Raw genomic sequence first — 16,232 nt, forward strand, 5'->3', positions numbered from 1 at the left:
TGGATTTGTTTATCACCTTTTCCTGTGTGGCTGTTGGCTTCTGTTCCGTTTGTATTGCACAAAAAGCAAACCTACAATACTTATGCTCTCACTTTTCATTTGTAATAACTTTCTTTCAGTAAAACTGTGTGTGTGTGTGTGTGTGTGTGTGTGTGTGTGTGTGTGTGTGTGTGTGTGTGTGTGTGTGTGTGTGTGTGTGTGTGTGTGTGCCCTCATGAGTGACTGTTTTTGCTTTCGATTTCAAATGCACCTTATATATTCAACACAGACACAATTGCAGTTTTGAAGATATTTATTTCAGGTTTAACATCACACAATTTAATTTATGTACTTCTTGAACATGGTTGTTTTTTTTATTCTATCTGAGCAGCTCAAGCTGTGCTTCAATTTGGACATTTGTTCTTCAAAAACATATTGTCAACAGTATTTTTATATCAACAACATGGCAATTGAATAAAAGCAGTCAGTGTAATGGTTTTGTTTATTCTAACTTCAAAAAGCAATTTAAAAATCATACTGCACTCATTTATCGCCTATAAATAGTGTCATGAATGTGGTGTCCTCCAACTTAATCTTTGTGATTTGAGTGCTCAAACAGAGATACAAAGAAACACAAATACATATACTCTGATTCATGAGGCATGTTTCACTTTATTGTTATGAACAATCTGGACAAAGACAGGCATCAAACAGAAACCTAACAAAAAAACAATAAATGCAAAGTGTTACTGTAAATAAGCAGCAGAGTGTCAGCAGTGTTTGGGTGACAAGAGGTGTCCCTCCACAGATAACAGCAGCTCCACTGGAAGCCAGAGTTTTTCCATATGGAGATGCTGTTACAGCTGGTGAGACCCACAGAAACAACACATCTGACAGCACACCCACAAGATGTGCACTATACGACTAGTTGTCCTTTACTGTCCAAAAGACACAAATTAGAGCATGTTCCTCACTGTGACTTCAGTCGGCACCTAAAACGTACCTTAATTATGCTCCTTGAGTCTTCTTTGTCATGGAAGGATGCACTATTCATACTGTATTACAGTCTTCTCTGTTGCACTTAATCTTGAACAGCCAAGCCTTTCTTAATATCACATGTCAACAGTGGAGAATGGTACAGTCATGCTGCCCTCTTTGGTCAGCAGGTGCTCACTGCACAAGCTCAGTTGGACTTTAACACCTTTATTATATAGTCCAGGCTTTATATCATTAAACTACTGGGCACAATAAAACGTTTGAAAGTAAATTGTTAGCTGTCATCAAGTTTCCCAACCTTGTCTTTTATTGTGTCTGAGATTACATTATCTGACTCTAATAAAAAGCAAGGTCAAACTCTGCAAATGTGGACAAGGAGTCAACAAGTGTCATCCCTGCAAATAAATCTCAAAGTGTGGTCCATTAAAATTAATCTTTTACACTGAGGCTGAGATATGGCATTGGACTCAAGTGGTAAACATGGGCGTGCATCATTTCCTTGTGCTTCTCAGAAATGGTCTCCACTTATCCTGACTGAGCTTTGACCCTGAAAACCATGTTCTTTTGCAGGAAAATAAAAAAACAGAGTCATAAACCAATCTGAGTGTAGACTTAGGAGACCTTCACCCCTGAAGTTTCCTTCAACTTTGCTCACCTTGCAATGATTAAAATGTAGGGAAGGGTTGATATAATGTTTTTAGATAATCTGCAGCAGCTCAAATCCCCAATCTGAAGTTGGATGAAAGAAAAACCCATTAATAGGAGAGTGGAAAAAATGCATTTCTCATAATTTCAGTGAAGTGTCATTTCATAAACTGTTGTATCCCATTATTTCAGACAGATTAACACATTGTTATATTTGTAATTTTGAAATGGATCATATGCAGTGATCGTTGTATTAATACTAATTAAGTTACGTTTGAAGTGAGACATGGCTGAAATTGTGCCAGATATGACAAATATAATAATCCAGAACAGCATGAAACCATCAGAGTTAAATTGCTAAATCAAAGTTACAAATCTAAGCCAGGTTTGTGGCATTGCAACAACTGCAATGCAATTTTCATTCACGATTAAAAGTTTGTCAATTCCTTTTAGATTGTTTTCTTTATAGACATTGAATTCAATATGGAAATTGTCTTTGCACCAATCAGGAAAAAAAAACATTCACTAACCAAAAAAGAACAGAAAAACACATGCAAGAATAATCTAAACATATGTGCAAACTAAAGCAGTTATTCATCTTCCCTATATGATATCTGAGAAGGCAGAAACATGAAGCAATAAAATCCTTTGAATCATCTCATCAGTCTGACTGAAATATTTACTGAAGGTTAGTACTCACCAAATACATATGGCACATTTCAATCAGCTTCTCTGACAGAAAGTAAGAAAAATGGAAAACAGACGGAGTCGAACCAAAGTGTGGAGGAAAACAAAGCTAAACACACATGTAAAGAGGTCTGAACAGAGGTGACAGGGCCATGAAGTCGGTGTCTCGATAATGAAGGCGTCTTGAATCAGAGCTGCTTAAGACTGTGTGGGAGAGAGCAAAAATTAATCATTACACTAACTGTAAATATGTAACGGACCCAACCTGCACATAAAAGTCAGCAAACTTGAATTCTGTTTGAACACCCACAGACATATGAGGATTGGATAAAGTCATACAAGCTCGACACAGCCAATTAGAGACATAATCTGGTCGTATCACCGGCCACACTTGATCCTTCGTATCACTCCTCTGCTGTTACAGTCTTATAAAAAGAATGTTCGCACATAAATACAACATGATAACATCTAAAAATGGACTTATCGATCATAACTCATAATCAAACCAATAGATTTTCCACGAAGGTGCATTCAAAAAGGCCTTTTTTATTACTATTATTAAACCATGTTTCTGTTCAGTACCAAAAATATCAAAGTCTTCATGCTAGATAGTAATAAAGATTCCAAAAAGATCCATTGAAAGACGAATAAGCACAGCTTGAAGCACCAACAAAGGATAACTTGAATTGTAATTTTTGTGTTTTCTTAAATGTAAATGAACTACCTGTTGACCTTTGTTTGTTTGCGTGTCGTTTAGCCTCAAGGTCCACATCTGTATGTGCTTGAGCAGCTGCCGTACTTTATCATTCCTCTTTATACTTCACCTCTGACTTCACCACTTAGTATCATAGCACATGGAGCTTCAGCTTCATATCTGTTGAATCGTGAAATTTTTTTAAAAACTGTTTTAAAAATTGTCAAACTACCAAACTACCAACCTGTAAGTTGAATCAGACACCTCTGTAATAGCAGATCAAAATGTTGTTGTGAAAGAAACTGTTAGTTTGTTGTGATTACTTACTGGCTGGCGTAAGTCTCACAAAAAGATAGATTCTAAAACGTTGATAATTACCGATCAATGCTCATGAACGACAGAAAGCATCAGGGTACATTTGTTCAAAAACTGTGGTGTTTTTTATTCATTCACATACTGAAATGCCTCATTCTTCCTGCAATGAATCCAGTCATTTCCAGAAGATCCTAACTGACAATGGGTGAATGCAGAGTACAGCCTGGACGGGTCACCAGTCCAACACGGGGGCAAACAAAGAAACAGAGAGTCATAAACACTGGCATTCTGTGCAAGGGTCACAGATTAACCTTCAACACATGTTTTTGTACCGCGGTAGTACCCAGACAAAACTCATGCCCACCACAGGGATAATATGCAAACTCAGCACAGACCGTCCGCAAAACAGACTCCAAGCCAAGGATATTATGAGCTATTGTTGCCGTGAGTTGAAAGTGATAACCACCACTCCTAAATCAGTAATATTATAAAACAGGGCTTTCACACAGTGATAGATCTTTCCTTTTTGTATACCCAGAAATAAAGTTGTATTTATGTAGGAGTAATATAGCTGAGGTATAGTGATATTTTACTGACAGATACTGTGTTTATAGATAGACTTTTAAATGTTCTATCTATCTATCTATCTATCTATCTATCTATCTATCTATCTATCTATCTATCTATCTATCTATCTATCTATCTATCTATCTATCTATCTATCTATCTATCTATCAGCAAGGACAGAAATATGAGTATATGTGATTGTTGATGGGGGTTTCTAGGATGTTAAAATTCAGATTTTTCAAGCACCCCCAAGCGTGAGAAGTAAAAACACAATCGCCTTTCTTCGCGCGGCTCCGTTTGTCCCTCTTGCGTTGCCGTACTGGTGAAGCGGTGTTGACTGATGAGTGAGTAGCTAGCTGTCGCTATCATCACGGTTATATTAGCTCAATTCAACCGCATAAACAAGGACAATGGCACTTTTAGGTGTTTTCACGTGTAGATTACAAACGAACATTGCCGGCTTAGGTTATGGGAGTTCAACCGACGTCCCAGTGGCGTGTAAACGTGCTTCACTGGCGACGCCTCCTGCTAACTATCAATCTGAACGGTAGCCACATGATGCTAATTTTAGCATTTGGTGTAACGATATTTGTGATGTTGAATATTTACTGTGCTGGAAAAAAATCACGTGTTTTGTCCGGCGGATTGTCGGGGCAACATCAACATTTGTAAACACGTTATAGCCAACCAGCTATCATTATGTAGCCCATTTAAACGCGGTCGTATCGACTACATTAGGGTTAGAAGCGAGCCTGCTACTTTGCTAGTGAATAGCTGCAGTGTGCCAACATAACTGAATCCAAAGCCTCGTTGTGTTTTCATGTTGTTTCAGGTTAAAATGGCAGAGATGACAACACTAGACAGCCTGCTGGAGATGGGCTTTGAAAGAAACAGAGCGTGAGTGGCACTAAAGCCCAACCTGGTGCTGCAGACTGGTTTCACTGAAATGAAAGTAAAATTTGTCTTCTGCATACAGGGAGAAGGCCGTGGCAAACACAGGCAACCAGGGGATAGAGCAAGCCATGGACTGGTGAGCAAGACCATAGTTCTCGACTTGTAAAGTCATCCCTACCTGTGTAGACTGAATAGAGAAGAATTAATGAAACAACTATTTATCATCTTGATGTGGTACAAATGTGGATCCAACTGCTTTTCTTGTTTATTCACTTCCCACAATCACACTTACAGGCAATTTTAAAGTAACCTATCAACCTCAAGCACATGTTTTTGGACTGTGGTAGAAAACCAGAGTACGTTCAGAAAAAGTCATTCCTGGTCTCGTATCTCAAATATTCACCTCCTCTACTCCCCCTCTTTCGTCTCTCATGATCCTTTTTAGTAACTGATCAGCGGTTGGAGTTTTACTCAGACTTGTGGGTGGACTTACATTTCATAAGTCCTCTGGCGATCATTTAATTAGACCCACATCCAGCTCTACACTCTCATATCTTCTCTTTTAACAGCAACCACAGCTTTTCATTTTCCAAGAGTCTCCCAATAATTGAAATCATAATCTCGTCTTTCAGTCATTGTCTTAGCTTGATGATGTGCTTTCTTCAGGTTAATGGAACACGAGAATGACCCGGACATAGATGAGCCCTATGTGCCACCTGTGGGGAATGTCCTTGTGGAAGGAGAAGAGAGTCCATCCAGCGCAGAGCTGCAGGCACTAGCAGAAGCTGAAGGTCAGAACGGGTTGAGCTTTGTGGGACGACAGGCAGAGTTATGTATGACTGAAACATGTCACCTCATAGCTGAGATTTTCTCTTCAGTAAATCTTAATGTGTCTCCTTCTGTATTTTTTTTTTTGAACAATGTCTTTTTATTTTCAAATACAACCAATAAACAATATAATCACAGAACTTTTACATCAATTTCTCAATAACCCCACCCCACCCACCCACCCACCCACCCACCCACAGTTACTGGACCATCTGCAAGCTTACTAAGCACATTTGTAAACATATTGACAACAAAAAGGAAAATTAAAAATAACAGGTACATAGTCACTTGGGTTATGTTTCAATATTGGCAGCTGCCATGTTTTCCACAAAAGAGATAAATGGCTGCCAGGTAATATAGAATTTTCTGGTGGACCCCCTAATGGTATATCTAATTTTTTCTAAATGAATATGGCGCATGACTTCCCTTATCCATTGGCCATATGTTGGAGGCTGGGCATCCTTCCATTTAAATAGAATAAGTCTCCTGGCGAGCAGGGTGCAAAAGGCCATCATATTTCTAAAGTGCCCAGGGAGAGGAGTGGCCCCTGGGGCCACACCAAACAGTGAGATCATTGGAGAAGGATCTACTGTTGTTCCACATATTATAGAGAGTGTCTCAAAAATAGACCGCCAAAAACTGTACATCTTTGGGCATAGCCAGAACATGTGTAGTAATGTGGCTGAAGCTTGTTTGCCTCCTTCTGTATTTTTGTTTTTCTCTTCTTTTTTTTGATTGTCATTACATTTTCTTGCTGGTTGTTGTGACGCCCTTTGTCCACGCTGAAGTGTTGTAGATATATTTATTTTATGTCGTCCACTCCCTCATTTGCATTTGCTTTGGCTTCAGGCGAAGAGAGCGGCTTCATTAAAACCGAGGATGGTGGGAGGCGACCGATGACAGAGGAAGAGAAACGTGAACAAGTCAAAAGGTCAGACCGGGCAAACAAGAGTCCGTTGCAATCGTTCAGGACTTCATGAGCCTGAAGGAGTGTGGATGCTCTTCGTTGGGAGGCTGGCAGATCGGTGACTCTGTATTTGGTTTTCAGGCTAGAGGAGCTGATGAGGGTGAAGCAGGCGGAGAGAAGAGAGCGGGAGCGGGCGGAGGAGGTGGAGCGGGAGAAGCAGCGGAGGAGGACGGGCCAAGAGCTGCAGCAGATCCGCCAAAAGATGCAAGATGATGAAATGAAGAAAATCGCTGACCAGCGCCGGAAAGAGAAGATGGAGGACAAATTAGCAAGGTACACTCTGTGTGATGTGCTGCGAGTTTCATCCTTCAGATTATTACCTCACTGGAACATGAACTAATAAATGTGTGAGATCTGATAAACTGACTATTAATATGAGGATGATACAGAGCTTGTTGGTAATGTCTGTTGATTACACGTCTTCCCATCAGGCAAAGGGTTAAAGAGAGGATTGCACGAGACCGAGAGGAGCGAGCACAAAAGGTGACCTTCGCTCAGATCATTGTATTTTTATTTCTCATTTACTATAAGTATCAGTATTGCTTCTATTGGAAACTGTAACAGCTTGGATGACTGTTTCTTGTAGTTTGGAGGTGGTGGACCCCCGAGCTCGGCTGCATCGTCTCAGCCCACTCCACCCAGCCCATCGTCACCCACCAGCCAGGGCCCTCCCCCCACCAAGAAGGAGTATGATGAGTCTAGGATACAGGTGCAGTGAAATAACAAATATTACGTCTGTGTCTATAACAGAGAAAAAATTTTTAAAAACAATTTAAAAAATTTGTCTCGCTCTCCCCCCTCACTTTCTGTTTCACAGGTGCGTCTGCTCGACGGCTCCACCATTAACACAGTCTTCAAGGCTCAGGAGCCTTTGGCAGCAGTGCGTGTCTACGTGCAGATGAACGGAAACACACCCGAGGGTCAGGACTTCATGCTGATCTCCCCTTACCCCCGTCACGTCTACACTGAACTGGACATGGAGAAGCCCCTCAAAGAGCTGGGTGAGCAGTGGGTGTGACGTGAAAATAGTCCACATAATGTATGGATTCGAATAGAAAAGGAGAATTCCAAAACGTTTCCTCACGTCTTCATGTGTTCATCTCAAGTACCAGTGAAGTCACTGATCAGATTTATTAAAAAATTTTTGCCCCTTCTCCCTCCCTCCTCCTCAGGTTTGGTGCCTTCAGCTGTGCTGGTCGTCACCAAAAAGTAAGAAGAAGAGGATCTGCTCTGTGAGCCTACCTCACTCATTTCCACCACATCGACACCAGGAACAGAGCTGCCAAATTCTAGTATCACTCAAGAAGCCAAGCTGTGGAGCGAGAGGCTGTGTTCAGTCCCGCCTCATCAGACTGACTGAACAAAGCCTCTGCACAGATTTTTCAGACAGCAGTGAGTTTTCACCCCCCCCCCCACCCACCCACCAAATTAGATCGAAGATAGCTGGCTTCTAACTGATACTGCGTCAAGCAGCCCCACTCATGGTTTCAACAGCACATTTAATCAAAGGAAAAAAGAAAAAAAAAACTTCCAAGAGCAAAAATTGTTGCGTTTTATCCTGATCCTTACATAGCAGAGGAACCTTCACAAGCGGATCATAAAGGGCCTTAAATTAAATCCCTTCAATCTTCCTGATTTTGTGAAATTGTACTCTGCCAATTTTTTTTATAAGTTAAAATATCGACAGTTATTCCTGCATAGTCAAAACTGTGCTTACAATAAAGCTGACTTGGAGAACTGAGATCGTGTTTTCTTGTGTTTTTGTTGTTCCGTCGACACTCCTGAGAATAGTGAGCGATCGCGATTGATCACTTTGGTTCAGGCGTCTTGGAGCGGAGACATCTGAAATCCATTTTGTGTCACAAAACACAATCTCATAACTCTACATGAGTAAGTGGAAAGACAATGGAGAAGAACTTCAGTCTTGTGAAACCAGAAGTTGTGGCCATTTATTTCAACCAGGTGATGTTATGAGTGTCGATGGAAAGAGAAGCAGCAGCAGCAGATCCCAGCTAGACAAGACTTGGATGCATCCCGGAGCAGGAGTGGCCACCCTCGGGTTAAAAACACAACACAGGACAACAATCTTCATCTTCTAACCTTCTCCCACCAAACTCACAACCTTCAAGAAACACAAACATGTGCAATGTGAAGATAAAGCCATTTATTTTGTACAAATGAGATGCTTGTGACTTTTCCCCCCCCAGACATGTAGAATAAAATCCAGACAAGAGAAGGATGTGATCAGCTTCCTCGCTAATGGTTGAGTGTGACGCCACATCATCACATCATGGAAGTACAAGCAGACAAAACAGCGCTGTGACACGCTATAAAACACCTTTATATACATTAGAAAAACACGAATCTATGATGTGGAATGATACAAACAAACAAAAGCACATCTGTAAAACTGGATGACTTTAAAAATGCGAGCCAAGTGGGTTCTGCTTGTCGACGAATACAAAAATAGTTCCGATTAAAAGAGCCGATTCACTGCCGTCAGCGTCTTTCTGCCCGTTGCTTTGAGAGTCGGCGCCAAGATGACCGGCGTTCGAGTCAGTTCAGCTCCTCGTTTGACACCGACCCGGGACGGTGAGCTGACTCCGAGCAGGGACGAGAGGGGAGATGCTGGGATAACCTCCAGGTGGTTCGGTTTCGTTGTTCAGCCCTACAGATGCCGTTGCTGCTCTTCCTCAGCTGGGTGGATAGTAGCCTTGGTTGTAGTTCCAAGAGCTCTGATAGCCATAGCTGCCGTATTGCGGTTGCTGGAAATGAGAAGCTCTCCTTAGAGTTCTACAAAACTTTCCAAAACGTTTGATAGTTGATGCAAGTATGAGGTGAATCCCCCACCTGGTACCAGCTGCTGTATCCTGCGTATCCGGCCTGTGCACTCGCGTCGGCGCCCATCACAGGAGGCGGCGGCGTGGTGATGGGGACGTGCGGCGTGGTGGGCGTGGCTTCTGCGACAGACTCTGCAACGGCGGAGCTTTCTTCGCTTTTGCTCAGCTTCTCTGGATCCTCGTCCCTTCAAAGCACAATCCGTTAACTATGTAACTGCTGTATTTAGATTAAATACATAAATTCAGTTTACGCGTCCGATCTCACCCGTTCTCCGCTTCCCTCTTTGTACCTCCCACCTCCTTCAGGAGCTTCTGATGCTCCTCGTAAGCCGACAGCACACTGCAGAGGGAAACCAAGAATATCTGAGCCAGCGCTGGCTGATCACCGACTGTAACAGACGACTGGCTTCTACGCCGCCACGCAGTGAAGGGACGTTTACTGATGATGAACTCTGACCTCTGGATGGAGTTGTTGTAGTCCTCTGCAAACTGCAGGCCCCTCTCTGAGAAGAGGATCTTGGCGTGCGAGGTGAGAGGAGCGGCGAGGGCTCTCGTAACACACTCCTGCACTGCCTCAGCTGAAGCCCGGGGGTCGCCCGAGACCTCCAACTCCAACAGGTTCATGTACAGTTTGTCATTCTCCTGAGAGAGAGAGAGAGAGAGAGAGAGAGAGAGAGAGAGAGAGAGAGAGAGAGAGAGAGAGAGAGAGAGAGAGAGAGAGAGAGAGAGAGAGAGAGAGAGAGAGAGAGAGCGAGAGAGAGGGAGAACCAGGGACAAAGACCAAGTCAATGCTACTGAAGTATTCGCACAGCGTTCCGCCATCAGCAGACGCAACAAAGCGTGACTGAGATACGACTGGACGGTGAATGTCGTCGTCTCACCGGACTAATCTCCAGAGCTTCCTGTAAAACTCTGCGTGCTCTGCTGCGGTCCCGCCCAAGTTTCAGCAGCAGGCGCGCCAGCTTGATGGAGTAAAAAGCGTGCAGCGTGGGTCTCTCTTTGGATTCAGCTACCGCCTCCGTCAGCAGCGCCTCCGACTGGTCGAGCTGCCCCGCTCGCCTCTCCAACGCCGCCCGGCGGAGACGCACGATTGCCAGACCGGGGACGTTCTTCTCCAGGACTTCCAGCACCCGCCGAGCCTCGGTCAAGTCACCTGATGGGAGCGGGTGACAACTGACGATTAGGACTTTCTTTTCTCTTCCTTCGAAGACAATGTCAAATGTTGGACGACTCCTGCTGCATTTGAGGGCAATGCAGCGTCATAGCCTGTCTAAAGGGTTCCCCGCCTTCACCCATCGTCAGCTGGAATCAGCTTCAGTCGGATGACGTGGTATTAATGATGGGTTCTCACAGGCCGTGTCGTGGACAAAACCCACGAAAGGCGACAGTTTTACCATAAATAAATAGCTCAAAAGCCATATAGGGACTTTAAAGAAAATAAGGACTTTGGTATAAATGAAACTAACTTCAAAAACTCCGCTGGGTTGAAATTTTCAACAACCAAGTTTTTTAGTAAAGTATCCCTCAAGGGCAAAGTATTTATAGTTTTAACATGCAGATCAGCGGTGTGTGACTCTTTGGTGGTACCGTTCCTCTCCTCATAGGTGGCCCACTGCATGTGGATGTTGGGTTTGGAAGTCAAGTGGATCCCGCAGGCTCGTCTGTAAGCGGGCCGGACCTCGTCCACACTCTGCACCTCCAGGTACTGGATGTACTAAAGAGCACAGAGCGAGTACACGTTAAACACACACACACACATCAGTTCACACAGGGACTGGAACTACAGTGGTCTTCTTACTCTGGTCCAGAACTCTTCATACAGTGCACAGGCGATCAGGCAGCGCTCAAACAGGATGCGGACTCTGTGGTCATCGCGGGGAACTGCAGCCTCCTGTGACGCCTCCCGAGGCTGAGCTGCAGCTTCGGACTCCTCTGTGGTCGCCTGGGTCGGCTCTGATAAGGGACAATGGGCGTCAAAACTGAGGGGTTTTCTTTTCTTATGTTTCCGTATCTGTTAAACTCCAGAGGGACAGTTGATCAAACAAACAGCCTCACCTTGCGTGGGGTCTCTGGTGTCTGCGTGGAGCTGCGCCAACTCCCAGTCCAGGTAGGTGTGCCAGGCGCGGAGCTGGACCCGGTCCAGAGGCTTGACGTGGAAGTACGGCCGCTTGATCTGAAGCAAGCGGGGGAAATTATGTGTCTGCGTTTCAGTTGAATCTAACTTTATAACACCGCGTAGTGAGTACGAAACTTTTTTTTTCGTACAGCCTAGTTTTGTAGCATCTTTTAACATTCATCAAAAACTATAATATAAATCAACAATGCCACAACAACTCATTAACTGGATGTTTTTCTTTTTTTAAATTTGGGTGATTTCATTTTGGGCATTCATTCATACAGACAATATAAGTTTTGGTTCAAAAGTTGGAGTCATTTTTGATGAACATTTTTTCTACAATGTCGTAATAGGAAGCTTAAATAACAGTCAAACCCCCAAAATGAGAAGAAAGTGCTCCTGGAGAAAGGAGACGACGGAGGAGAAGGGGAGAAAAAGCAGAAACATAAAGCAGGAGAAACTCACAGCCTCTTCAAAGTGCCACCTCTTACGGACTTCTCCCTCATTGTCCTGGTAAACTTTGTCCCTGTGAACCAGAACCTGCTCCCGGATCTTCTGCATCAGCTCCTCCTAAACACCGGCAGCAAAAACAGAAAAAAGAAAAAAGGAAAATCAGCCATTGATTGAGCTTTGTAATTACACCCACGAGTCGGAGTGAAGCAGGCCGAGGTCACTCACTGTGTCTGTACCCTCGGGCGTGGCGGGCTCCTCCTCCCCCGGCGGCCTCTCCTCCTCCGCCTCCTGCGCCTGCTCCGCTCGCTCTGCCTTCTGGCTCTGGCGGCAAAGCGCTCGCAGCTCCTCGTACTCCTCCGGACAAAGCACCTCTTTGGGCTCGTGGCCGTTCAGGTGCTCTTTGAATCTGGACGCCGGAATAAGAGACACGCGCGTTAAAACTCGGCTGGAGGAAGATGTTAGTACGGAATGCGAGCGAATCGAGACAAAACTGAGATCAATAACAACACAAATATTTACACTCCACGGTGGTCTTACTTGTCATAGTGGGTGTTGTAGAGCTGGGTGGGGACTTTGAGGACTCGGTCCAGGACGGCTGTGGCATTCTTCATGTTGCCTTGCTCCTTCTCCCACTCCACGTACAGATCCCAAAGCCGGTCCGAGTGGAAGTCCAAACCCGCTGCCACAACTGCATCCTCAAACACACTGCGCAAGGAATTCAAGATAAAACACCAAACCACCCAGTGAATGGCGATTCAATCTGTGGGTCAAAAGCAGGTCATTTCCCGGCAATATTATATATATAGAATTTTTTTTTTTTTTTAAACGTACAAAAATGACGATGATAAAAGATAGAAGGATATGAAATAAAGTAACAAACAATTTTATGTTATAATTTTGAAGCAAAAATCATTCAACAAAAATATAAGAAATGAAGAAAAAACTAATAATCAGTTCATTGATACATTCCCTTCATTAAATAGTAATAAAGAATCATTACCATCAAATGACCTTAAGTGCAAAACTTTCAGTAGCACCGTTGCAACAGCTCAAGACTAGAAATCTTACCAAATATTATAAAATATGAGGCAATAATGAACAGAAGAATTACATTTATTTTCTATGGACGCCAACAGGTTTTATACTATTGAGTGAAAAACATGACAAAGTCCAACACTTAACAAAAATGTAGTGCTTTGCACGAAACAAAGTTTAACTTTGAAATCTGGAGCTTTATTGCCGTCCCGCTTTACAAGAGCCGTTAAAAGAGTCGTCACCGAAACTCATTTACGCCTCAAACTGTGTGTCAGTAGAGGTTCATAAGATCTGCTGCTTTACAAAAATGAAATAATGAAGTGTGTGTTCTTCTTGACAGACCAAAAACTTGACCAGCCACCAGAATCAGTGTTGGGATTCCTGCATTTTTACACGTCATGTGCATTTGAGGAATACAGAATTTATGGCTATGGTTAGAATTTGCCTCTAGATCGTGGAGAAGCATTCAGCTGAAGCTTCAGGTCAGCAAATAGCCAAAATGCTATGTCAATGGCGAGACACCATGACGATAAAGTCTTTGCGTTTATTTACCCTCGAATCCGCGAGGGCGACTCGGGCAGGTTCATGTTGAGTGTCCCCAGCAGCAGATTGATGTAGTGGATCCACAGATCCACACTGAGAGGGATGGCCTGGAGACCCTCAATACACACCTAACACAACAAACCACAACAATCGTCTGACGTTTGAAAGGATGCGCTTAAGTCGGACGTCGGACCTGCGTGGTGCGTCCGGGGCAACGGGGTTACCTCCTCTGCTCTGTCGTTGTTCCCAGCGCGGCGTTCCAGGTCGACAAACTTCTTCCAGTAACCGTAACACAGCGGATAGCGCAGAAGAAAAGCTTTGAGCGCCCTGCGTGATGACGTGACGTGAGTCTGAACGGAGGACAGAACACGTGTGACACAAAGCAAACCGAGTGCTCCGTCGCCCCCGCGGGAACGACAGATCTCAACATCGTAAAGTTTGAGTTTTGCCGACACGCACCTCCTGCTCGCAGTACTGCAGCAGATCAGTCCAGCTCGAGAAGTCGTGGGGACTCTCGTGGGCAGCTTTCCACAGACGCTCAAAGTCGGCGGGTATTTCCCCGTCGCCGTCCTCCGTGGCAGCAGGCATGGTGAAAGAGGCGGGGTCGGGGCCTTTGGGAGGCTCAAGCACCACGCCGCCGCCGCCGCCGTTCTCTTCCGTCATCTCAGCTGGAGGCGGCGCTGAATCTTCAGAGGTCTCCATGGCTGAACCAGAGAATATCATCACATACAGTAAGTCATCGTCATCGTTATAGGACTTTGCGTACCATTTGTAATGAATATGAGTCACATGTCAGTGTTTGGAGGTTCTAGTTCAAATCTCACTGTGGCTCCTAATACAGACTCATGTTCAATCTTTTGGAACAAGAGTCTCAGAGGCTGAGGTCAACGTGAGGCTGTGGCTCTGTCGTCTCTCAATCAGAAGCTTGCAGGTTCGATTCCCTTGATCAAGGAAACAAATAGATGTACTGAGCGCCTTGCGTGGCAGCCGCCTCCATTGGTGTGTGAATATGTGTGTATGAATGGGTAAAGGCAATGCAAGATGCTTTGCTCAAGCAGTGGAAAAAGCACGAATTAAGTGAAATCCATTCACCATTTCTCACAAATGGTACTGTGCAAAGGTTTGAAGGCATTAATGACAGAATTGCTGGACATCGGCTGCATCAGAGTGACTCAGTCAATGTCATTGTGTACTTAGAGTCTCACTGCTTCTTTGTGAATTTGTCTTTATATTCTAACAGAAACCACATGTCAACATCATGGGATCAGTTCGGAAGAATTTGACAACCACAGGAGGTCTTGGTTGAGCTCCGAAAGGTGTTTGACAACTTTCTTGCACAATCCCTTCAAAAACGGATTTTGAGTGCAAAGGGTGCTCACGGTAAATAACGATTCTTCTTCTGACACGTGAGCAAAATTAACACGACTAATACACGCTGAAGGCAAAAAAAAGCGTGTATAATCGTGTTAATTTTGCTCCTCATTCTTTCTATCTAAATGTATACATGGTGTGGGTGGTTTAAAAAAAAAAAAAAAAAGTTAAAATTCATCATTGAGGACTGAAGCACAAGCTAAAGATTAAAATAAACCAGCAGATGGCTGCAGGTCGAACACCCAACATGCCTCTTCTGTCTACAGATGCCACTTTCATTCATTACAGCGTATTGGGTTTCTGCACCGCTGAGCAGTTGCTGTGGACGCCGCTCCGCTAAACGGTGAAGACCCTCGAATAGCAGCGACATGTGGCTTCAGCCCGGAAAGTGAAGTCGGTTACTTTGGAGCAGGTTACGCTGCATCGCGCTCCCGTGTGTGTAGTTCTACTCAAGTTAGCTTAGCTTAGCACGCTTAAGCTCAAAAGGGCTGCGCGCGGGGAGCCTGTCGAGTCGCGTGGAGAGCGGCACAAAGCCGGGTGAAAATCTACGTACCGGCACCTCAGTGGGCGACATATAGTAAGTATTGAAAATACCTGGGGACTCCTCCGGCTCCCCATTGCCGCTCATCTCCTCCTCACGGCCCTCCGCCGCCGCCATGATGGGAAGCGTCGCGCCGACGTCGATACGTCAAGGACGTCATTACGTCAAACGACGTCATAGAAAAATCCTTTTTTTCCTTCTTGTATAAATTAAATTGGAAAGAAATATTTTAACAGATTTTTGCCTGGAAATGCCCAATTAGGATTTTTCAGACTCGCTTTATTAAGTACGTATATTCATTTACGTTCAGTTTTAGCTTTAACTTTCTTTAATGAGGGTATTTATTTTAAAATCTCAACAAAATTCATAAAAACAGCTTCAATATTCAGGGGAAATTAAGTCAAAATACTTTCTAGAGGACGTCTACTTGTAATAGCAGGCATGAAGAATTAAATTGTAGAGTTTGTTCTATTTCAGTGGTTTAACTGTACTTTAGACTTGAATTTATCACAAAGAACACTCAAAATGACAAAATCTAAAAACTTGATAATAACACCTTTAAAATATTCCATTTTCCCTGATTATCGTTATGTTTTTAAGACTAATTTTACCATTCCATCATGTTACAATGGTCTAACAGTGGATAACCAACAGGATGGGCATGTTTTTTTTTCTTCCCCTGTTTAAGATCAGAAAATATTATGTTGTAGTAACAGAACTTAAAGGATTATGAAATTAAAATATTTTTATCGACTACACGA

At 43.7% G+C, this 16,232-nt stretch overlaps 2 protein-coding genes across 4 annotated transcripts; one reads left to right on the forward strand and one right to left on the reverse strand.

Moving 5' to 3' along the window:
* The first annotated feature begins 4,182 nt into the window (after positions 1–4,182).
* On the forward strand, positions 4,183–8,313 carry ubxn1 (UBX domain protein 1). 3 transcript variants are annotated; one of them, XR_013935400.1, is made up of 11 exons: positions 4,189–4,227; positions 4,716–4,780; positions 4,860–4,913; positions 5,444–5,568; positions 6,455–6,536; positions 6,654–6,845; positions 7,004–7,055; positions 7,159–7,281; positions 7,390–7,573; positions 7,745–7,878; positions 7,939–8,313. XR_013935400.1 is itself a non-coding variant. In XM_080465052.1 (10 exons), exons 2-10 carry the CDS (start codon positions 4,722–4,724, stop codon positions 7,783–7,785), a joined length of 912 nt encoding a protein of 303 aa, XP_080321178.1. In that variant the 5' UTR covers positions 4,183–4,227; positions 4,716–4,721; the 3' UTR covers positions 7,786–8,313. The 3 variants fall into 3 exon arrangements, 2 of the variants coding, with proteins under 2 accessions (XP_080321178.1, XP_080321179.1); XM_080465052.1 differs by having other exon boundaries at positions 4,183–4,227; positions 7,745–8,313; XM_080465053.1 differs by having other exon boundaries at positions 4,197–4,227; positions 4,689–4,780; positions 7,745–8,313.
* Positions 8,314–8,715: 402 nt separating this feature from the next.
* On the reverse strand, positions 8,716–15,617 carry LOC308111461 (pre-mRNA-processing factor 39). Its single transcript, XM_080466365.1, has 15 exons — positions 15,525–15,617; positions 14,019–14,263; positions 13,784–13,909; positions 13,569–13,687; positions 12,519–12,686; positions 12,207–12,387; positions 11,994–12,098; positions 11,468–11,585; positions 11,211–11,365; positions 11,000–11,126; positions 10,294–10,565; positions 9,870–10,054; positions 9,678–9,752; positions 9,423–9,597; positions 8,716–9,337 (listed from the first exon to the last, which is right to left on the reverse strand). Exons 1-15 carry the CDS (start codon positions 15,586–15,588, stop codon positions 9,266–9,268), a joined length of 2,187 nt encoding a protein of 728 aa, XP_080322491.1. The 5' UTR covers positions 15,589–15,617; the 3' UTR covers positions 8,716–9,265.
* Positions 15,618–16,232: the final 615 nt, after the last annotated feature.

Source organism: Lipophrys pholis (assembly GCF_963383615.2).
Source record: "Lipophrys pholis genome assembly, chromosome: 6".
Taxonomy (NCBI): domain Eukaryota; kingdom Metazoa; phylum Chordata; class Actinopteri; order Blenniiformes; family Blenniidae; genus Lipophrys; species Lipophrys pholis.

What these genes read in the sequence shown, in the direction of transcription:
- ubxn1 (XM_080465053.1), top strand. Translation starts at nt 4,704, where the DNA reads ATGTTGTTTCAGGTTAAAATGGCAGAGATGACAACACTAGACAGCCTG. An exon ending in GGCACTAGCAGAAGCTGAAG is followed by an intron (nt 5,569 to 6,454) that starts GTCAGAACGGGT and finishes CTTTGGCTTCAG; the next exon opens with GCGAAGAGAGCGGCTTCATT. An exon ending in AAACGTGAACAAGTCAAAAG is followed by an intron (nt 6,537 to 6,653) that starts GTCAGACCGGGC and finishes TTTGGTTTTCAG; the next exon opens with GCTAGAGGAGCTGATGAGGG.
- LOC308111461 (XM_080466365.1), bottom strand. Translation starts at nt 15,588, where the DNA reads ATGGCGGCGGCGGAGGGCCGTGAGGAGGAGATGAGCGGCAATGGGGAG. An exon ending in CGCCCGAGGGTACAGACACA is followed by an intron (nt 12,099 to 12,206) that starts GTGAGTGACCTC and finishes GCCGGTGTTTAG; the next exon opens with GAGGAGCTGATGCAGAAGAT. An exon ending in CACCAGAGACCCCACGCAAG is followed by an intron (nt 11,366 to 11,467) that starts GTGAGGCTGTTT and finishes GTCCCTTATCAG; the next exon opens with AGCCGACCCAGGCGACCACA.